The sequence below is a fragment of the Ochotona curzoniae genome, unplaced genomic scaffold (genome assembly GCF_017591425.1).
Source record: "Ochotona curzoniae isolate NIBS_2020 unplaced genomic scaffold, NIBS_Ocur_1.0 contig_2723, whole genome shotgun sequence".
Lineage (NCBI taxonomy): Eukaryota > Metazoa > Chordata > Mammalia > Lagomorpha > Ochotonidae > Ochotona > Ochotona curzoniae.
In genome coordinates, this window is record NW_024465573.1 from 26,524,122 (window position 1) to 26,547,341 (window position 23,220).

The 23,220-nt window shown below is 42.7% G+C and overlaps 1 protein-coding gene and 2 pseudogenes across 1 annotated transcript in view; 1 reads left to right on the forward strand and 2 right to left on the reverse strand.

The window, feature by feature from the left end:
• HEPHL1 (hephaestin like 1) overlaps window positions 1-6,836 on the reverse strand; it is a 77,173-nt gene extending 70,337 nt beyond the window's left edge. Inside the window, exon 1 of the mRNA XM_040977301.1 lies at window positions 6,652-6,836. Within this exon, the coding sequence (XP_040833235.1) occupies window positions 6,652-6,821 (170 nt within the window). The 5' untranslated portion in view covers window positions 6,822-6,836. The remainder of the gene's footprint in view (window positions 1-6,651) is intronic.
• A 4,423-nt stretch (window positions 6,837-11,259) lies between these two features.
• LOC121154005 lies at window positions 11,260-11,972 on the reverse strand (annotated as a pseudogene).
• An 8,516-nt stretch (window positions 11,973-20,488) lies between these two features.
• On the forward strand, window positions 20,489-21,195 carry LOC121154007 (annotated as a pseudogene).
• Window positions 21,196-23,220: the final 2,025 nt, after the last annotated feature.

Below are 23,220 nucleotides of genomic sequence, written 5' to 3' on the forward strand. Positions count from 1 at the left end.
ACTTCTGGAACTGCAGGGGAAGCCTTGTGTAGAGACAGCAAAGATCTCAAGATCTCCAAGTAGCCCAGATTTCTGTGTTGCCTGGATCAGATGCTGGTCTAGAATCATACGACCCTGAAGGGACTGAGTGCATGAAAAATGATCTTTTGCAACATTAAGACCCCAAGAGTGGGTATGATTGTTATAATGACACAATCTGACCAATATAAATTGTGATGTGCTTCCACATTTGGAAATCACATTCCTATAGTGCTTACCATGACACACAACCTGTCTTTAAGACATCATCTTGCCAAGTCCAGGCGGTGCTGTGAAGAGAGGCAGCTTCTAAATAAAATGAAAGTAATCATTGCCAGACCAAAGCTACTTCAGGAGAACCACCTATGCTAGCTGGATCTGAAAAGTTCATTCTCCCAGATATGTCAGTATTGTAATTGTTTCCAATCACTTACCATGGAGATATGTGTTGAGCATTTACATAAACCATCAAATGGAACCACATCGTACTCAGTCCCTGAATTTAAAAATCTGTGTTGGGAAGTTGCCACATGGGAAAATAAATCTTTGCAAAGTTTTATATGAAAAACATCAGCTGTGCTGTATAGAACCTGAATGTCGGAGACTGAAATGTGGATATGCAGTGGAGATGAACTGCTGCATCGTACCAGCAAAGGATAGGACTGCAGCAAATGTGTAAAGTCATTACACATGAGACCAGTACTTCTGGACAGGCTCATTAAGGGACATTATCCACCCTGGAGAAAATAGCCAAACTCTAATAATGCCACTTGGCAAAAAGGAGGGCAGATCACACATCACTACTTGGCACAGCCATTCCCATCTTATTAGATTAATACTTTTCCAAGCTATTCAGAAGATGTGCTCCCAGGTATATTCATTCACCCCAAGTCCTCTGGTACCACCCAAGTTTTGGGTCCTTTCATCTTACGCTTTACCTCCACAGGACTTCCCTGCAACATGCACAGGTTGTGTTAAAACAAATCCTTGTGATCACAGAGAAAGAACACAAGCTCAGATTCCACTTCCATGCTTGCTGATAACTAGATCCAGCTTTCTTGGTTGTTAATCCACATCTCTAGAATGCTGTGGTGTGTGGGGTCATACACAACAATTGGGAGAGTAGTGCACAATTAATGGTAATGCTGATGAGGTCTGGTCAAGCTCCATTAAGAGACAAGGAAATGTGACCATGTGAGACCTCTTCCTCATAGAGCTTCTGCTCTCCACAATACTTTGTGATGGGAGAACTATCACAGGGGACAACATGTATAAGGTATTTGTCAAGGTGCGAGCACCATATCTGGACCTTGGCAAGTTCCATACCTTTGAAGTATCACTTAAGGGCAGGCTGACATAGCTCCCGAAGCCAACCCCTCCGTCCTGATCCACATAACCGCATTTGGAAAGTAGAGTTTTGCAGACATGATTAAGTAAAAGATTCTGAATCAGTAGATGCTCTAGAATATCCAGGTGGGTCCTAAGTGTCCTCAAAAGTGTCATTGTAAGAGGCAGAGGCAGGCTAAGCACCCAAAGAGGAGTAGGTAATACAAAAACAGAAGCAGAAATTGAAGTAAAATTGCCACAGGCCAAGAACAGCTGGCTGCCCAGAGACGCTGGCACAGGCAAAGATTAAACTTCCCTGGAGTCTTGGAGTGAGTGTGGCTGATTATACTTCTATGCTAGACCTCTGGACTCCACAACAGAGTGAGAAGATGTTGTTATTGCTTTAAGTCCCCTACTTTGTAAGTTGTTATACCTGCCGGGGTGATTAATACACCCCCAGAAGCAAGTACTAGCATTATCGTGTCTTATCAATGAGAAGACTGAAGCAACAAAAGATTCAATTACTTGCCCTCTAAGTAGAGCAAGAATTATGAACTTGTCTGTTCAAGTTCCCCATGTCATTTGCAATCTGGGGCTGGCTTGGAGTCTGTATTAGACCACTGCTGACCATGAACATCTTTAGGGAGGAAAACCACATGCTAAGAATGGCACATCAGGAAGATAGAAAACACCTGATGTCCTGTCACACCACCTGCTACCCTGGCCTTGCACAGCTCATCTCTGTAGTTCTTTTACAAGCAGATACAAAATCCCAGTTAAGTCATGATATGTCACTCTTTATTGGAAGTGGAAGCAGCCACTTACTGATCAGGATATTATAGCAGCTATAAGAGATGAAGAAAGTATCTGGGTCAAAACATGATTTTTGATACTGATAAGACAGAACTTGAGATTTAAATATCACTATTCATCTGAGACAAAGCAACAATGAGATGATATCCTTCCCTCTATTTCAAAGATGATAAAAGTCTCTGTCTTCCAGGCACCTACTTCCCCACACTGGACCTTCCTTCAGACATTAGTATTGATGTCTCCCTCCCACCAGTCCGAAGGATTGCTGTTGGGGAATATCCAAACTCAACACCCAACTGTCACCAGAGCTACCTCAGTGATGAGCTTGACTAAAGTCCCTCTAACAGACCCTACAAATGCGGAGCTGAGCAGTGATTGTCCTAGTTCATGTTGAAGGACAGTGCTGCCCATAAGTTAATATCCATAGAAAACTGCATTTCATTGCATATACGTGTGTTACCTGCTGAGATCCTTGGCTTCAACTAAGATGACCCCACTCAGGTTCCATTAACCACCACGCTTTACTACCGAAGCACAGTCACACCTTAATTAAGCACTTTATGAGCCTGAGCAGGACTGGCATGAAGGGATCAAACTGCTGGCACCACCCCCATGTAAATCAAGAGCCTTAATGGGTGTACCCATTAAGCCCAGCCAGGAGGAGGAGGAAAAGAAGCATCTTTCCCTACAGGAAATATTTCTAAATAGGAAACATCTCCCAATCCCTGCATATTAAAAAAAAAAAAATATGTAGTTTTAGTCCCAAGTATATTTATGAACTCTGTGGTGAAGGTGGGAAGTTAAATCGTACCATCTGGCTGTCTTGGAGCCTCAGCATAAGATGATTTCACTTTTATTTCTACCTCCTGGTACATTAGACAATTGGCATTACCTACTTTTGGCTTCTACTGAACTGAAATATTGACACCTACCCTTGGCTTTTCCTAAGGTTTGCCCATTTTTCTTATTCAATTATAAAGTAACCAGAACAACTGGATTAACAAAAGTGATTTGGTTGCCCTTGCACTCAGGCCACCCTGGGATATTGTCATGAAGAAATCTCATGGCAGGAAGGAGTATTATCCAAGAGTGGCCCACTTCTCTATTGTCAAGCTTTTTATATCAGATCATCAGGAAGCAAAGCAGAAAGAAGAAAATTCTGTGCCCAAAGGGAAGATAAAACCCCATGCTGTGTGAACATTTAGGAAAGAAACAAATCAGGAAAAGCCAGGCTTGGGGCTGGCATTGTGGAACAGCAGGTTAAACCACCACTTGCAACACCAGTGTTCTATGTTGGAGTGCTGCCCACTCCACCTCTGATCCAGCTTCCTATTAATGTGCCTGGAAAGGTAGAGGAAGATGGCCCTGTCATGTATGTAAGAGACATGGATGGAGTTTATAGCTTCTGACTTCAGCCTGGTGTAGATCTGGCTATTGTGGCCATTTTGGGAGTGAATCAGCAGATCAAATATGTCTTTATCTCTCCCTCCCCCTCTGCTTCTATCTCTCTCTTCCTTTGTCTCTCTTTCTCTTTCTTTGTCCTCCCATCTTTGTTGCTTTCCCTTTCAAATAAGTCTTTTGGAAAACATTGTTTAAAGGTTAAGCCAGGCTTGTGGGAAATTTTTCATGTGTGAAGTGAGGAATTAGAGATAGTTTTTGAGTGACAGAAAAGAAGTGGATAATTAAGTAAAAAATCAGAGTACTTTAAAAATTGTCGCATCTCCCTACTATTAGTATCAGGCCTTCTCTCTCTTGAATTCTTATGCAAGTCATCTTCGCAAATTATCTCTCTTTTTTTCATTTGTCATTGCAAAACTCTTTCAAGAATTGGCAAAAGAGTAGGCTGGATGTTGCTGAGTTTCAAAAAATATGTCAGATGCTTTGGAATTCAAGTGACTTTAGGGATTATAGTTGAACCTCTTGGCACACATAGAGTGTGTTCAGAGATATTCGGTGTGGCAGTGATGTTCAGAGGTAATGTGCACTGCCTAAATAAAGATCACATAGTAAGTTCGGGCAGACCTAGTTCCCAAACTCAGGTCTCCAAATTCCTATTTCAGAATCTTTCTCCTCTTAGTGGAATACTGGGCACCTGGTTCTCTGCATCCTCCTTTCCATGTGCAGTCTTTGTTGTAGTCTGAATAGCTGACACAGCAGACTGTGTTTGACACACCGTCTCCTTGTCCTGCGGGATACTGTCCTGAGGGACACCTCATCCAAGACAGCTACATCCTGCTGTGGAGAAAGCGACCCAATGCAGAGGATGCATGCTGAACTCCATACAGGCCAGTCTGTGCTGCTTCTAAACCCAGACTCTCCTTTCAAGAATTGACAGTCAGGCCTACATGAACACTGGCCCTTTGTGCATCAGAAGGAAACATCTAGGACCCTTGGAATTCCCAGTGTGACATCTTAGCCTGCCAAATACGGCCCAGGGATGCATTTTTGGACCTCCTCCTTCTAATCTGATATCAAACAGGTTTTGTCATTCCTAACTTCTTTTACACATAATCATTTTTTCACATTTCATTACTCTTTCTGCAATGTGTCATTGTCTAGGAAAAAATGATCTACATAAAGCCTCAACTTCTTCCTATACCTAGCTCCATGAAAAGAACATTCTAATATATGACCATTACAAGTATTTTGGGTTTCAATAAACCCAGATAACCAGTTTGGTCACTGAGTACCAGGTATCATTTTCAATACTCCTCTGAGAATAATGACCAGTGAGATTAAATACTCCCTGGATAAGAACCGGAATTTTCAAAAATGTTTTACTTGCTGGGGTTCCTGGTTTTCATCAAAGTTGGATCTAATGCAGTGAGAGAGGTCCACCTTTGGAAAAAGCCAGGTTAGATGGTAAAAAAAAAAAAAAAAAGGAAAAGGAAAAGAAAGGAATAGAAACATAGACACTGTAATTTTAGCTAAATAAGTTGAGTGCTTCTGTTCACTCTGTAAACTCCAGCAAGCATTTAACCTTGCAGCCTCAGTTCCTGGTTTGTAAAATAAGAATAGCAGCATCTGCAAGCAGCAATGAACAAACGCCCACCAGCAGCAACGTCAACCCGAGTATTTCAGGTGAAAGACATAACTTTGGTACTTTTTACTCAATCATAGAGAAAAGCAGTCCACTATCAAAATAGCTTACAGACTATAGATTATGAACATGATTATACCCAACAGCTGCTTGTGATGACAATTATCTAGTGTATGCGCTCAGAGACAGCAATGTTCTATTTTTAGAGAAGGTTCCCAGTAGTCAGATGACACTTTAACTCCCATACCCATTTGTTATTATTATAAAGACTACCAACACCTATGGTGAGCAGGTATAGGATGGGAAGGAGTTAAGAGCTTTCTTTGGAAATAGCCCTAAAGACATGAACTTTCCTCGTAGACAGCTTAAGGAAGACTTTCCTGGCAGCCTCATCTTCCTTTGACAACCAAAACATTATGATGCCACCTTTGTTTTGTTAGCCAGCTGGATCTAGAGTCCTTCCTACAGGCAGCAGCACATGGCTCTCAAGGACTTGTTGACAGAGTCCCAAAGCACTCCTAAACTTTAGCAACTAACTTCAGACCTAGGAAATGGACCACGGATGCTGAATGCCTATCAGAAAGAAACTGGGTAGGCAAATATCCAACTGTATGCAAATATCTTAAAGTGGCTATGGAAGCATCTTGGAAAATGTTCTAGGAATCAAATGTAGGAAATATATATGATGGCTTCTGGAGCCAGATATGACTTCAGAGAGAAATTCAGGGAACAAGTAAGATAATTAAGACACTGGTCTGCAGAGTGGAGGGAGTGGACAAAGGTGCTTTTCTGTGAATGTTAAAGATCTGGAGCATCTCACTCCCCTATGCCACAGACTCTGAGATGGACTATATTACCTCAGAATGAATGGACTGAGGTGGAAACAAACCTCTCACTCATGAAAGAGTCACTTCTGAGTAGACTCAGAGAAGCTCTTAAAAATCCAATGAAATTGAGCATAACTTCCCCTCTTTTAAGCATTACAAAAGTGAACCAAAACATAACACATCTGTCTCCAATTACAATGTCTCACTACAAAAGTAAATACTAAGAAAACATGGTGGTTTAACACTGCAGATTTCTTGAAAATGCTCAAATTTTTAAGCAAAATGTATTATCTTTTTTAAAAGACTGAGTCCAAGAATCCCCTTGAAGCTACTAAGGTACCTTATGAAAACAGCCCTTTCATAAAAGAAACCTTTCCTCAAAACACTTGATTGTGTATGTGTCCCTTCACACACACGGCTGAAAATCAATAACTCAATGAATAATGGGGCTAAGAAATTCCAGATTACAGATTCCCACAGTAGATCTCTTCAAGCAAAAGCAAAATGCTTGTGTTGATCTAGGCAAACTTAGCCCCCCATGAGACTACCCAAGCAATATAACCCTCCCCATGCAAAGTCAAAAAGAAGTCAAACCTGGGAGTCTGTGAGGACCCCAAGTTCACTCACTTGTCTTCTGAGAAACTTTTGCCCGTAATAACATCCTTCCCTTGGGGTACATAGTTCCAGTACTCTTCCACAATTCCAATGTAGTATGTTCTGGTAACTGCACCAACCAGCCCAGACAGACCCAGGAATGTGAGAAGAAGGATGCAGCCAGCCGGCTCCTTCCGAGGCATTTGTGGATGTAACTCAGCAAAGCAGCCTGTGCAGGAGACACCCTGTGGGCCCCTCCCACTTCCTAAGGGCTGGTCATAAATAAGGAATGGACTGGGCCCAGCTCCTCCTCCTGAGGTAGTTTGGGGTTGGGACAGAGATGACAACTTGGGTAAGCACAGCAACTTCTATGGAAGAGTTACTATGACAACACACTCATGCCAGCCATCTGAGACATGTGTAATCAGCTCATTCATTTACTGCCCAAGCCAATCAGGCCTGTTTCTCTGAGTTTTGGTACTACGCTCTGACATTAGTCACTCATCTTGGCTGGGAACAGTAATATGACAAGTGATGGGCTGATGGATTTATCCTGCCCCTTATTATCTTTTTTTCTTTCTCAAAACCTATTGCAGGAACATATTAAAATCTGAAAGGAGGCTGGCCTGTGTGGGGGAACATCAGGAAGTGTTCCATGCTCCAAGGAAGGCTCATCTCAGTTCAGAGGCTGGGGCAGTGATGCAATCACCCTCCAAATCATTTTACGAGGCTCATGAAACAATCAGCACCCATCATAAAGTTCACAGCAACATTATAAAACTCCACTTCTACTCTTTTTGCTCATGCATCATCTCTACTAAATCCTCTCAAAGCCCACCAGGAAAACTGAGCAACTTGATTGGCAGGTAGAGCCAAAAGTTGAGGTCCTGTCCCCCACACCATGACCTGCCCTTCCCCGGAAGTGGAAATGATGAAGCAAATACCCTTCAGGCACAGGAAGCCAAAAACCCAGCAGCGGGTCTTTGGGTCAAAAAGGAAAAGGGAGTGTCCTTCTCCTGTGCATTCTAGTCTATGACCTAGAATCTCCGTGTTGAAAGAGACCTTGTCCAACCTTGATGAGGGCCAACCCAGTCCCACGCAGAGCTGCTGTTGTGGCAGCAGCTACAGCATGAGGAGCGCAGCCTCCTGAACCCTGAGGCAGGACAGGGTTTGAGCCTGAATCGCATCACTTACCATTGAGGAATCTCTTACCTGTTCCTGAGTTTCAGTCTGTAAAGCAGACCCAAAGGGATTCCGAAGAAGACTGAAAAGGATGTCAGCTCCAAGGTGCTTGCCACACCCTGGCACAGAGTAAGTACCCAATAATGGATACTGTCCTTCAGCCCCATCCACATCCTTGGAGAGAGAGACTACTGTATTTTGACTGACTTGGAGGCCCACCAACATTCTTCCACTTTCTTTTCACTACCTTTTCTCAAAGTGTGCCATGCCTTCCATCGTTCTCCAAGAAGAGTTCTTTTGCTATGAATTGTAGATACTCTATAGATAACTCACAGCCTAGGTTTGGATTTTTGAAAGAAGCAACATTGGGCTCTCTGTTTTATAGACATTCTATCTTTGTTTACTCATTTGTCCTTCCTTGTGTCAAAAGAACTCACAGGGTGGTCTTCAGCATTGCTCCAAAAGAAGGGAGTCGGGAGTTTTTGGAATCTGTTCCAAAATGTTCCAGATGAAATAACTCCATTTGTACCCACACAGAAGTAGATTATTTGAAACTTATTAAAAGCTTCATTGTTCTTTTAGGCAGGAGAAACAAGAAACATAAATGATGCATATCAAATAGAGAAAACAGTTAACTTCCTTGTCCTATATACAGGATGTATATCATGTAAATACTCGAGAGACATCATCTAACTCTGGTTCAAAACTAGACCTATAAGATGATAGAAAAGGTTAAAAAATAAACTATTGGTAATAGAGAATTTGGATACTAAGCAGTGCTAATATCTGGTTATATAAAGATCAGGATTTATGAAGGACTATACTATTGTAGCAACGCAATGTGGGGAAAACCTGTCAGGGGTGGAATTTGGGGGGTAATCCCAAATAAAATAAAATAAAACTTGGAAAAAAAAAGATCAGGAAGTTTTCTAAGGCAGTGAAAGATGGTCCCTGGAAAGTTCTTTGAAATTTCTTACGTCTCAAAGACTATCTGAACTGATGATAAAAATAAAAGAAACTAATATAAGAAAGTGAATTGCGCCTATGACAATTTTTTGAAAACCCACAAATACGAGACTGACGTTATCTGTGCTTTGATCAGGAAAATTATGAGCAACAATTTCAGCAAATACTTTCTGCTCCACAGTATGCTTTTCAGATATGTCAAGCAAACTCATCATTTATCAAGCACCTTAGCACCTTGATTTCCTTAGTCACTTTGATATCAGTTGTTACAACAAAACAAGGTCAGATTTTATATATTAATGTAGAATAAGATAATCAAAAGAAAGTTTCAGCAGAAGAATACAACATAGGTAAATAGCACTTTGGGAGCCAGCATGATGCCATAACCGACACCCCATGCATGCCCTGGTTTTAGCCCTGACTGCTCCCCTTCTAATCCAGCTCCCTGCCTGTGGCCTGGAAAAGCAGTGGCGAATGGCTCATGTTCTTGGGCCCCCACACTCATGTAGGAGACCTGCAAGAAGTTCCTGGCTTCTGATTAGCTCAGCTCTACCATTGCAGCAGCCACTGAATGAATGAACGATTTCTATCTCTGTCTCCTTCTCTCTATAAACCAGCTTTCAAATAAATACGAATAAATAAATCTTTTAAAACAGTGTTTTAGCCAGCTGTAGCTGAAATGTGACTTTAAATAAATAGAGAACTGCAAAACTGGCTTTTCATTCTTTATATTATTTATTTACTTATTTAAAATGGAGAGAAAGAGTAGCAGGAGAGAGAGAAGAAATTATCCAGACAGGCAGACAGAAAGAGAAATCTCCTATTCATTGACATCTGCGAATGCCTACAACTGCTGAAACCAGGAACCCAGAACTCAACACAGGCCTCCCATGTAGGAACCTAACTCCTTATATCATCACCACCGCCTTCCAGGATACACAGCAACAGCAACAGAGAATTAGGGTCGGAGACAGAATTTGAACCTACCCACTGTGATTTGGAGATCCCAAATGGCTTCACCACTGCAGCAAATGTTTGTCTCAACTTTTCACACATTTTGAGAAATACATTCAATACTCGTCAGAACGCTCCTGATAGCCCATGCTCTGCTCACCAGCCCCATGAGCCCAGCCCCTTCACTGCCCTGCGTGGGCCTCTGTTGGCATCTCATTATGTTTACCCAGAGTCCTGCAGTTTCCTAACTGCTCTCATGACTCAGGGTGACTAGGTCTCCCCCCTGCTTTAGGCTCTTCAGCAGTTCTCCATGGTCTTCTGCCCAGGGGCTGGTGGCCTTGACTTGACTTTCAAGGTGACTCTGATATGACTACCAGTATCGAAGGCTCTCCTGAGCTGGCAGCCTGTGCTAGCCATCACTATGGCATTCAGTGTGTTTTCCACCTGTGCTCGCATCGCATCTCAACCATGATCACCCCAGAGCACCGTCATCACCGTTTCCTCATCTGCCCTCACATGTGCGTGCACACACACACACTCACACACATGCACACTCCTCACAGACGCCTCATGAGCAAGAAATTGGCCCACTCCGTCTTTATGTCCCCCATTTCTGACACATCACAGGTGAATCCATGTGCATGTGAATCAATGAGCAAATAAACATACTTACTGATACATAATAACTTCTGTTATGTAACAGTTTCTGTACTAACCCCATTATGTTGTTAAAGTAAATATAACAGGGAGAGAGGCTCTCCAAAGAAAGCACCTTAATAGAGACTAGGGAAGAATTTGCACAGTTGAACTGTATGCGCTGTGATAGGTCACATGTATGTCCACACACACTGAGGCAAGGGAGAATTTTTCAAGGTAAAGATGAGAAGGATTGCATAAATTACTCTGAAACACCAACCCTTGACTATAAGAATCAGTCACAGAGTTGTCGCAGCCCAGGTTTGGAGGGACACTTGCTGGGCACACATCTTCCCTAGCACTGTTTGTGCAAGGCTGGGGTGGCCCTTGGGCAAGGCTGGGGTGGCCATTGGGCAGTCTCTTGTGCTATTTCTTGCTATCCAAAAAATATGCACGAGCACACTCACTTCAAAGGCTTTCCTCTTAGGGTTTTTTTGGTTGTTGTTGCTGTTAGAGTTGACATAAGTGACTCCATTTTGTATTGTATGTGGGCTTTGCCAACAAGGAAGCTAAGGTTTAGAAGGGTTAGGGGATTTTCTTAGCACCACAACTGCTCAATAATGGATTTCTGGTGAGATTCCATAGCACTCTTTACAGAGCCTACCCAGGCCGACAATGGGAGCACCAGAAAGTGAGGCTACCTGCTTCATCTGAGTGCCTCCCCTCTCTAGACAGAAATATGCTCAAGGCCATTTAATGACTTATTGTCTCTAAATAGATATGCAAGTGTCCTCAAGCCCCGCCCACTCGTCCCTGACACTCCGAGTATAACCATACTTGTGACAGAAATGGAAACATACCTATGTACCATTCTATTTCTTTCTTTTTTTTTTTTCACAGGAAGAGTCAGGTTTTAATGTCCCAGTCCTTGTCCTCAAGGGGGTCCACGCTCGGGGTGGGGGGGCTACTCCAGCGGTGGCCGGCCGGCTTCATCGGGGCCCTCGGTGGTGGCTGTCCTGTCATCCTCCAGCACCAGTCCCACGTCCAGCTCCAGCTGGCCCATGTAGAGGCCCACGGCAGGCCCACAGCAGGCTGGCGGCTAGCACGGCGCTCGCCCCCCAACAACAGCTGCATGGGGCCCAGCAGCGCGGCCAGGCCCACGGCACGGGAGGTGCCGCCCCACACCACGCACGGGCCGCCCAGCAGGAAGAAACCATAAGCGGCTTCCCAGACCATGTCGCTCTGCATGAAGGAGATGACCCAGACCCCCGACAGCCAGGAGTCCATTGCGGAACCAAGAGAGGAAGGCGGTTTCATGCGCTTATCGGGGGAGCCAAGCGTCCGTATGGTCCAGCTCGGAAACCGGACACCGGACACCGGACACCGGGGGCGGTGAAGCCCTGGCGCAAGGCCCGTGGCCCGGGGCGAAGGACTCCCGGGCGCCCCCGCTCCAGGGCCACTGAGGTGGCAACAACGACCCCCGGAAGTGGAGTTGAGCCAGGCGGGCAGCCCGAGCATTTTTGCACTTGACCTTCGACTTCACCACCCACCCCTCCTCTTAATTCCCTTCTCACCTTCCCAGACCCGTTTAGGCTTTTTGCCTGCACAACCATCATGCCTCGCTCCCATGTGCTCCTCTGTACTCTGCACACACACACACACACTTACCTCTGCTTCCAAACTCCTTGAACAGCATCCACCCCACCCCGTCACCCCTCCTACTACACCTGAGAGCTCACAATTTTATGAAAAGAATCTGCAGCTCAGGGGCTGCTCCTTCCTCCATTTCCCACCTCCAGAGTCTCCAGCCTCTGAGCTCTCACTGTGAGAATCTCACTCCTGCCTGATCCTTGTAGACCTCACCACTGCCATATTCCTTTGCCCTGCTTCTGAGGTCTGAGTCCTAGCCTCACCTCACTCTCAGTCAGGGCTGGTGCTTAGGCCATTTTTTAGGCCTGACTTGACACACACTTTGTTCATCTCTGCATCCTGAGTAGTTGGCACAAACCCAGACATACGGGAGATCTTGAGGAAACAGTAACATAAACAGTAGTGGTGTTTGCAATACATCGGGCAGTGTGGTAACTACTTTACATAAATTGCCTGTGACTCGTCACAACTGTAACAGCCTGGGAGGTCAGCTATTATTGTCCTCATTCTGCAGCTGGAGAAGCTGAGGTCTGGAGAAGTTATAGCCTGCCCGAGGTCACATAACTAGAAATGGCTGAGCCAGGATTCAAACCCAAGTGTGTCTGGTGCCAAAGCATGTGCTCCAAGCCCCAAGCTATAGTAGATGCTAGTGGAGCTCAGCGGAACTGGAAGTCAGTGCCAGATCAGGAGACCCTTTCAAAGAAGGAAGTAGCACAAGAGGTTTCTTTATCTTAAAAAAAAAAAAAGTCTAAAAAGGTTTGGGATCATCTCAGATGAAGTTTCTTTAGAGATCCCTTCAACTGAACTGCTGATCTCAGAACCCCAACCATGAAGAGACTATGTCAGCCAGTGTATTCTGAATAGGTTTCTTCGTGATTGGAGCAGCAAGATTGGCAGCAATTCAGACTGCTGAACTATCAAAACTGCTTGAGCAGGACCTTCGGAGCGTGCCTCACATTAGGAATCTGGGATGGGTGGGAGGCTGAGTGGGGCTTTTCCCCTTGTTTCTCCCCTCACCCCAGACACAGGTGGGAAAATGATATTAGTGTGGAAACAATGGTATTACCCACTTTCCTGTTTAAAAAACAAATCTAAGAAGTTTAAAATTTATTTCTTCATTTGAAAGAAAGAAATAATGTCAGTCTTCCATGAAATAATTCACTCTCCAAGTGTGCCAACAACTGGCAGTGGGCCAAACCAAAGCTAGGAACCTGGAATTCAATTCCAGTCCCACAGTAGATGGAAAGGACCCAACCACTTGAGCCATTACCTACCGACCTCTGTCCAAGAATTAGCAGGAATTTGGAATGAAACCAGAACTGGGACTTGAATCCATGCACTCTACTGATTCTGGATACAAACATTTAAAGAAGAAACTTAACTGGTTCATGAACTACATGCCTGCAATGTATAAGCATTTTAAAGAAACAGAAAGTAGAATACACATTAACACATAATCCAGGAAAAGGCATCAATTATTTTAAAACATTTGCTGATTCATTCATTTGCCTGGTATGAAACACTGCTGTGGTCAGTCTAGAAAGAGCAGACATGGTCCCTGTCCCTAAAGACTTTATATTCTAGGGAAAAAAGCAGATTATAAACAATAAACAAATCTTACACATTAAATATTGTGATGAGTTCAGTGAAATCCAAGTTACACCCAAGCTGAACGGTGCATGGAGAATCTCACTCCTGGTGCAGGTGCCTAAGGAGTTTGGGATGATGGCTCAGCTGTTTGTTCTGAAACACACTTATGTTTTATGGGGTGCAATAAAGCACATAGAAGTCACTTCTTTAGAAACCCCACCCACTGTCATCATCAGTGGACCCGAGAGACACTTGGGTGAGTTCATGGAGGAAAGTTAATGGGCTACATCCCTGTCCACTTTCAGGCTTTTGTTTGCTCCTCCCTGGAGAAGTACCTGGCAATGCCTCACATCACACCTGCCCGAGGCCAGCACTGGTGCTGGAAATTCATGAAAGCCAGCTTCCAAAGAGAGTAGAGAGTATTAACTCGCCTTCACTGTCTCCTCAGACCCTGTCTTCCCTTCCTGTTACCTAAACCAACACAGCCCAGTGAGGTCAGGCAAAGTCCCAGTGCTCTCCCACATGTGGAGCTTCATGAGTTCCAACATCGCCCCTGGGGTGCACATGGGCAGGATGGAAAACTATAGAATAGCCAAAGCAGCAGCACCATTCTGGGAGCTCAATATTACACAATCCTGTGAAAGAAACATCATGCCTGCTACCAAGAACAATCCACCCAAAAGACTACTTCCCTAGAACTGAAACTATCTACAAGACCATCTGGTAACACAAGTCCCTTAGCCTTTGGGCATCTGGTCAACCCCATATGCAAACTAGTAAGTTAGGATGCACCCTGAAGGGAAAAATAGGACTAGAACCCATCACCCAAGCAGGTTTTGGTCTGGGCTCAGGGTCACTGGGCCAGATGGCACTGGTGAGCCCAAACAGTCCCAGACACAAAGAGGAATCCTATTTGAGAAAGGCAGTGCATACAAGGGACTCCCTGGGAGTGCTGGCTCACACAAGAGTCCTGTTAGCCAGGCCTAAAGATATACTGGTTTCAGGCATCCAGCTTTTTTTTCTGGCTCAAATGCTTTGATTTTGGGAAGCAGAGAGAAGTAGATACAATCTGGTCACTTGTCTGGATAGAGAGACTCCCCATAGCATCTCATAGGTGACACTTTCAGACCCCTTCAATTCTTATTTTTTGGTTCTCATTCTAAGAAAACTATGGAAAAGAGCTTAGAGAGATTCCAGAGACCCAACTCCACCTCTTTCCAGGTGTCATTGAGTCCTCCATAGAATAAGGTTACTCCTCCCCATCTCTCTGCTATAACATACCTATCCTTTCTACCAGCTTGTTATAACTTGGGTACCTGGCATGTAATCATAACAGCATAACAAAATCACCAAAAGGTCTTGAGACTTCCTTTGAGTTCTCATTTAAAGCAAAAAGAAGTCAGTTAGTTAACAAGACTTCCTGGGCAGTTAGTAAAAAGTCAGATTTCAGAGCCAGCCAACATTGTACTACAATAGGTTAAGCCTCGCCTGCAGTGCTAGCTTGAATCCTGGCTGCTCCACTTCCAGTGCAGTTCCCTGCTAATAGCATGCGAAAACAGTTGAAGATGGCCCAAGTCCTTGGGACCTTGAACCCATGTAACAGACCCAGGAGAGGCCCTGGGTTCCTGGTGAGGCCTGGACCAGCTTTGGTTTGATCTAGTTCTGGCCACTGTGGACAAGTGAGAGTAAACCGCCAAACAGAAGATTGATCTCACTCCCCTCTTTCTCTCTCCATAACTGCCTTTCAAATAAATAAAAACAAATATATTTTAAACAGATTCTATAGCAATAGCATTCTTAGGATTTGTTGAATCTACAAGTTTTTATGGCTATCTAATTTCATATCTATTATTTTCTTAAAGTGGGGGGGAGGGTCCTCCCTGATTCTTGAGACTTCATTTGTAATGATCTTAGTAACAGCATTCCAGTACCAGTGAGAAAGCTCTCCAGATTCCATTTTTCCTAGTGACCAGGGAAGGAGGCCTACAGAGAGCTCTCTTGCCTGAACCTGTGGTTTTCAAAGTTCTTTCTGTATGAAGCCATCTGGGAAAGACAGAACAATGTCTAGGATCACTTGACTGAAGGAGAATCCAGACTGTAGGTCTGAAGAGCCGCTTGCTCTTCTCCCACTCTCCTATGCCTTGGCGATACCTTGCTTGGAGTTTGCTAAGTACAGCTCTAGGGACCGCAGCCTGCTGAATGCAGAAGGGCTTTACAACTTCCCAGCCTATTTTCTGACTACTCATCCCAGTACTTCCTTAAAAAATCCTATCCAAGAAGCACAGTTCTTCAGGAAACCCTGTTATATAGCATCAAAGACTGATTAACTGTAGCAAGCCTCTGGGCATTGTGGCCGCAGAGAGTGGCCTCCTGTTAGACAGCAGGGCTGTGGCTCCAGGTGGGAAGTGGGTTAGCTGAGACCTCCGTGGGATGTAGATTCCCAGGAGAACCACAGTCACGATCAAAGCAGCCGACCATTCCGTAGGGAAAGGCTTTATGGGTGCAGCCCTGGCTCCCAGGTTTGGGCAGGCAGACACATGTGGCACAAATTCTGGAATACAGCCAAGGCTCCCTGCCCTGGTTTCATCACTCATCCCGAGTTCCACAATCAGAGAGAATGTTCTTATTTTTGTTCCAGATTAACCCTATAAAAATTCTAATATTTCACGGTATCAGTCTCTCCAGTTGTGGTTGTCTTCATTGAATGACTTTATTAGATCCTTTCCCATGAATAGATTTAGACTTGTGGGACAGAGAGAGGAAGCCTGAACAACCTGCTTTTCCAGGAAACGGCTTCAGAAAGACTCTGCTTTGAGTTTGAAAGAAATCAGGCAACCATCTAGTCCAGAAGTCTCCATCCATAGCCAACACGCCAACTCCAGCCTGCTTTACTGGTTTAACATAGTGCATAATAAAATCTGAATTTGGTTTCCTTTAAGAAGCATTTAATCCTCTAGTTCATCAAAGACCCCATGGCTCCTCACTGCCCTACTCTTCCAGTTCAGGCCACTCTGCATGTGATCCCTGAGTCCAGGTCCAGTTCTCCGCTGAGTGCAGAAGTCGCTTCAATAGCATATACTCTTCATTCATACAGTCATTCAAACACTACTGCTGAGCACCTGCTACAGTCAGGCTCAGAAAGGCATATAGTTGTACAGCAGGAAGAATGCTCAGCAATGTGCTAGTCTGGCCTCTTCATTTCCAGAGGATATGACTGAAGCCCAAAGAGCTGCATGAGTTGCAGCTGTGTTTAGTAGGAAGCCGAATGCCCACATACACTTATCTCACTGGAGTCTATCCATCCTCTCAGTCAAACCCACTTACACTGTGTACCCCGTATTCCCCTAATAGAACTACTTCAGTAACTGTCAAAGTATACTGCAGGAGCCCTGGAGATCCTCAAGATCCTTTCAGAGTCAATTAAGGTTAAAATTATTTGCACGGGCCTAGCACGGTAGCCTCGTGGCTAAAGTCCTTATCTTGAACGTGCCAGAATTCCATATGGGTGCCAGTTTATATCCTGGTTGCTCAAGTTCCCATCCAGCTCCCTGCTTGTGGCCTGGGAAAGCAGAGGAGGATAACCCAAAGTCTTGGGACCCTGTACCCGTGTGGGAGACCTGGAAGAAGCTCCTGGCTTCAGATTGGCTCAGCTCTGGCCATTTTGGCCACTTTGGGGAGTGAACCAGCAGAAGGAAGATCTTCCTCTGTCTCTCCTTTATATAACTCTCAGTTACATAACTGTCTTTCCATAAAAATAAATGCATCTTTAAAAAACATTTTCACAAAAATACAAAGCTATTATTTGCTTTAGTCACTTTAATTCTCTCAAGCATATAAAAAGAATTTAATGGGCAGAAACAGATGGAATATTTAGTATGATATTACACAGATTTCATAATTGCATAACTATACTACTTTTCTCAACAAATGTATTTTTGGAAAAAATACATTTTATTTTATAATGGATAATATTTGTGCTAAGATTTAACATGTTTATACTAATATTTGGTATATTCTAAGATAAGCTAGCATTATTTTATCTATCAATTTTCATGTCTAATGTGATCAATATCAACAGCTATAATCCACATCAACTAAAGCTCTTTGGAATCAATAATTTTTAAGAGTTTCATATCGGGATGATATTCTGTCGGCTCTACCTTCAGACCAGAGATGGTCTCCACAAGAAGCCATTGAATTTATCTGGACGATAAGATGCTGGACTCTATGCTTGGTATATGCTTACAATGAAAGAACCTCAACTGAACTTGAACTGTGGCAATGCAGCAAGGTGGAGGAATCCACCATGGGGGGAGGGTTAGGGAAGAGATAGGGGGAATCCAGTGCCTGGAAAACGGTGTCACATAATGCAATGTAATAAAAAAAAAAGTTTCAAAAGCTTCTGAGTTCAAGTAACTGCTGATATGACAACTTTACCAAATATAAATTATGTTACTTGATTTTTAATAAGCAGTCAGAGATAAGCTACACAACTTAAAAGAAGCTCAGAAAGTTGGCCAGGTGCTAAGAGGCAAATGAAAGTCATGCAACATCATGAGCAACGAAGTAATAATGCATTGTGAGTGTCAAGGTTGGTTGATAATCCACAGTTTCCATTCCAATGTTCAGAACAAGCCATGGAAACTGAAGTAATAATATAAATTCAAAATAACTCTTGACCATGGGCGTATGTTGGATTTCCTATATATTTTCAAGCACAAATAAAATTAAAATTGGAGACTATTTTATGTTAGAGTTCTTGGTCAATTTTCTAAAAAAAAAAAAGATCCAACTTTTATCACTTTCACATACTTTTTTTCAAAAGTTTTTCCACAAATGGAGACAATTGCTACCTCTCCTTAAATAAAATTTACAACATTCACAAAGATATAGGCTGGCACCCATATGGGATCCTAACACATATAAGGTGAGGATTAAGCAAAAGCAACTGGGTCATTGCGCCAAGCCCAACTTTGTAGATTTTTTTAAATGAAAATGTTTAATAAACAAAAAATTTTGATATAAAATTAACAAAATGAAGCAAAAAGAGATAACAAGATGCACAGTATGAAAGAGCAGCTGAGATAGGAAAAAGTTGGCAACTGTTGGGACAGTTTGTCCCACAGAGTCCCTGTGCGGGAGCTTAGTCCCCCGTGCGGCAATATTGGAAGATGGTGGAATCTCTTAGAAGGGGAACCTATTAGCAGATTCTTAGGCTACTGAGGGTGTGTTCTCAGCAGAGATTAAGACAGCTGTCCGGACAGGGACTGTGAGCTCTCTGCAGGACTGCCTCACCTATTTCAATTCTGCCTTGTCATTCCTTTCCTCCAAATTTACTTTCTTTCCTTCTACTAAAAATACTTTCTATTCCCTTTATTTGATGTGAAGCATTTTAACATTATCCATTGATGGTGGGCTAGCTAGCATTAGTAGTCTAGGTGTTTTCTCTCAGTATTTTTAAGCTATTGTTTTCCCCATCTCAGCTGTAGCTTACCATAAGTTTGTTGCCAGTAGTCTATTTGTCATTCTTTTGTAGCAATCCAGCTGTTCCTTGGGTTACTTCTAGCGTCTTCTTTATAATTTCAACACAATATACCAAATGTGTATAGATATGACATGTCCTTTGTTAATGGCTATCTTTAGTTCAGGGAATTTTCAAATTCAGTGAGTGAAATGTTTCTTTCCTTCTGGAATCGGCACTAGATGTTCGTCAGAATTTGTATTAGTTTGGTTATATTATATAGCAAAATACTAGAGACAGACTATGTAAAAAATCAATAAAAAGGGCTTATTTAGCTCTAAGTTGTATAGGTTCAAGGGCCTGGTGGCTGCATGCATGCACTTAAGGCAAGGGACCTCTTGACTGTATCACATCATGATAAGAGGCAATGACAAGAGCAAGTGATCACATCTCAAACCAGAGAACACTAGTTTAATAAAATAATAATAGAAGAATCTTAAATATGGAATTTAAATACTAGTAAACAGGGTCTAATACTTACTAGAGTATAAATACTACAAAAATGGTTATGAAGGATATGCAGGTAGAAAAAAATATATACGACCCAGCATGTTAGCCTGGCAGTTAAGGTCCTCACCTTGTATACATAAGGATCCCATATGAATGCTGGTTCGTGCCCTGGCTGCCCCACTTCTCATCCAGCTCTCTGCTTGAAGCCTGAGAAAGCAGTCAAGGATGGCCCAAAGCCTTTAGAACCTGTACCCACATAGGAGACCCTGAAAAAGCTCCTGGCTCCTGGCTTCAGATCAGCTCAGCTTCAGCTGTTGCAGCCACTTGGGGTGGGGAATGAATCAGGAGATAGCAGATCTTCCTCTCTGTATATCTGACTTTACAATGAAAATAAATAAATATTTTTAAAAACATTAAAATGGGAAAAAGAAAAAAACATATATAGCCTAAGCCAAGAACAAGCATTGAACAAAGTTAAAACACTCATGAATCATATTCATGTACAAGAGTACCCCAAAGAGTTCACAGAAAACAGAATTAAAAGAAAAATCATCTTGGTGCAAAAAAAAATGAAATCCATAATTTCATTCTAATGTAAAGACTCACACACATAACAAGCAGGCAGATTTAACAAACAAGAATATAAGTCACGGAAAAGACAATTCACATAATGGAATAAAACATTTCAAATCATATATCTCTTAAGTGATTAATTCCCCAGATATATAAAGAACTACTAGAATTCAGCAACAACAAGAAGAAACAACCTAATTCAAAACGGGGCAAAGGAAAGCAGCCCAGGATAGCCAACGTGAAGGATCAGTGTCAGACAAGGAGAAGGTACACATACCTGCTACGCTGGTCCTTGCACTCTCAGGGGATTGTAATGAAGTATTCAATGACGGCCAGCTACTACCAAGGATGACAATCTTGTTAGGAAAAGGGGAGCACACCATTCGCCTAGCATTGCATCAAAACACATCTGTGAAGACAGAAGGATATGAAGATTGGGTCTTAATTCCAGAGCACAGTAACCTAGAGAATAGCAGATTTTTAGATCCAAGAAACAACATTTCCTTTCAATTTGATTACTTAAAAGAAGTCAGTGACCCCAGCCAGAGGAAGTAGGCAGAGGTTTCAAGTCCTAGAGAGAGTCCTGAGACAATGTTTTAAGAGCCAAGTGAAAGATCGTCATCCCAATAGCTTCTGTACCGTTTATGCCAATACTACATATAAGGAACAGACTGGTAATGTATGTGTCGAAAGCCGCACCAGTTTCTACCAAAAAACTTCTGAAAAGGACACAGGATATCTCACCAGCGATGGCCCTAGCAGTTAGAGTGCTGATGATTCAAGTTCACCATTATGAAGATGGCAATCTTCAACTGGTTACTTACAAAGATACACAGGATTCAGTAACTGTGTTGAATGAAATCCAAACTGCCAAGGTGTCTGTTAAAGTCACAAAGAATGCAGAAATGAGTATCAGAGAGCAATCAGTGAAAACTATCACACCACATCAGCTGCCATATTTAAGGTCTTGTGCCAGCAACTTCCAGCTACCTGCACGCAAAATCTAAAGCAACATACCCAGTTACATGATTGGCAAAGAAATCCAGACTGCTTAAAGACTGACTGTGGATTCTTCAATGTGTAGAATGATGCAGTGTGTAGCCATATGACAAATAAGCAACTTATACACAATAGTGAGCCTTTCTTAGGGTTTTGAAAGTCAATAGATTTTGTAGTGCTGTTGAACCTACAGCATTGTCTTGCATTCTTTTGTATTCTCTGCCTTGCACTTTTCTATCAGCACAGTATCTGCTTGTCAATCTTTTCTCCTCCTACATTAATGTCAGACAGAAACCTATCCTGCGGTAATTTTATTGCTTAGAAAATGTTGTTAGCCGTGAAGCCCGTTGCTGATCTAGACTGGTAATGTGTTCAGTATTTTGTTGTCTCCTCCTCCAAAGCACTTCTGGTATGTCAGTGATTTTTACTGATCCACCAACAGCTAAAGAGGTGATACTACAAATTACAGCTCAATGGAAGATACATTCATACTTGACTGCTTTGAACATCATTTATAGCATCTCATAGAGGTTTCAAAAGTCTGGATCTGGGTTGTCCAGATCCTTTTTGAAGGACAAGAAGGTTCTCTGGAAATTCCATTGCAGCCATTTCTCTGGGGAACTTGTTTCTAAATCAAAAGCCTTGAACCCATTGCCTGCCCACAAACACATCCCTTCCTCTCCTTCCCTCATTATCCCCTTTCCATTGAGTACCTCTGTGTTACAAGCATCTGTATTTTTAGAACAGTTTTTATCTATTTATGTTTTTAAATTCAAGAACTGCTGCACTACTGTGGATACAAGAAAATTTGAAAAAGTACAGATATGGAAAGAATAATATTTATACTGTGTCTAGTACTTTGTAACTTTGTAATATACACACTGTTCTAGAGGGATTGTACTATAAGCAAATGAATCAACTATGTAAATCACAAATATCAAAAATAAACCAATGTGAAAAAGCTAACTTCAAGGCAGTATCTTGCTGTTGTAACCTGTTATTAAGAGAACACTTGTAACTGCCCCTAAATAACATGCAATACTTATGTCAAATTACTTTTTCTTGGATCTGCCTGCCACAAACTCACACATAATTATGATACAGCAATCCTTCCCAGATATATCAGCAGGTATACATAGGTGACATAGGTGTGATATGACAACTAATAATGGCGAATCATTTCCATTGTTTTACTTTGCTTACACTTCTAGGATCAGGCCTAAAGCAAAGGTCAGCTTTTTTAAGAAACTAAAGGGCCAATACACTGTGGGCCCTGGTTCATGTCCCAGCTGTTCCATTTCCAACCCATCTCTCTGTGAATGGCCTAGGAAAGCAGCAGAAGGTGGCTGCAGCCCATGTACCGCTGGACCCACATGGGAGATCTGGAGGAAGCTCCTGGCTCCTGGCTCCTGGCTGTGGATCAGCTCAGCTCTGGCCATTGCAGCAATTTAGGGAATAACCAGCAGATGAAAGATCTCTCTGTGCTTCTCCTTCTCTCTGTAAAATCTGCCTTTCAAATAAAAATCAAGAAAACCTGAAAAACAGCCAGGTTCAGCAAAATTATGCTTCAACGCTATAAACTGCTAAATACTAAAATTAAAATAGACATGAGACAGCTGAATAGTAATCTATAGCCATTTTAAGGTGTATAGAACCCAATTGTATATAAACTAATAATTGAAATGGCAATGTAGAAGTCACAGGATGTAGTTCATAACTTGCATTCTCTTTTTTTTCTCTCTCTCTCTCTAACATGCTGGTTACTCAATACCATGTCAACAAATTCCGTAACATTATAAATTGTTACTGATGTAATGTCGGGGCTTTTAATTGATTGGGATGATATTTTGTCGGTTCTACCTTCTGACCAGAGATGGTCTCACCAAGAAACCGTTGAACTTATCTGGACATAAGATACTGGACTTTATGCTTGGTAGATGCGTGCAATGAAAGAATCTCAACTGAATTTGAACTGTGGTAATGCAACAAGGTGGAGGAATCCACTATGTGGCGGGGGGGAGGGGTTTGGGGAGGCGGGGGGGAATCCCAGTGCCTATAAAACTGTGTCACATAATGCAATG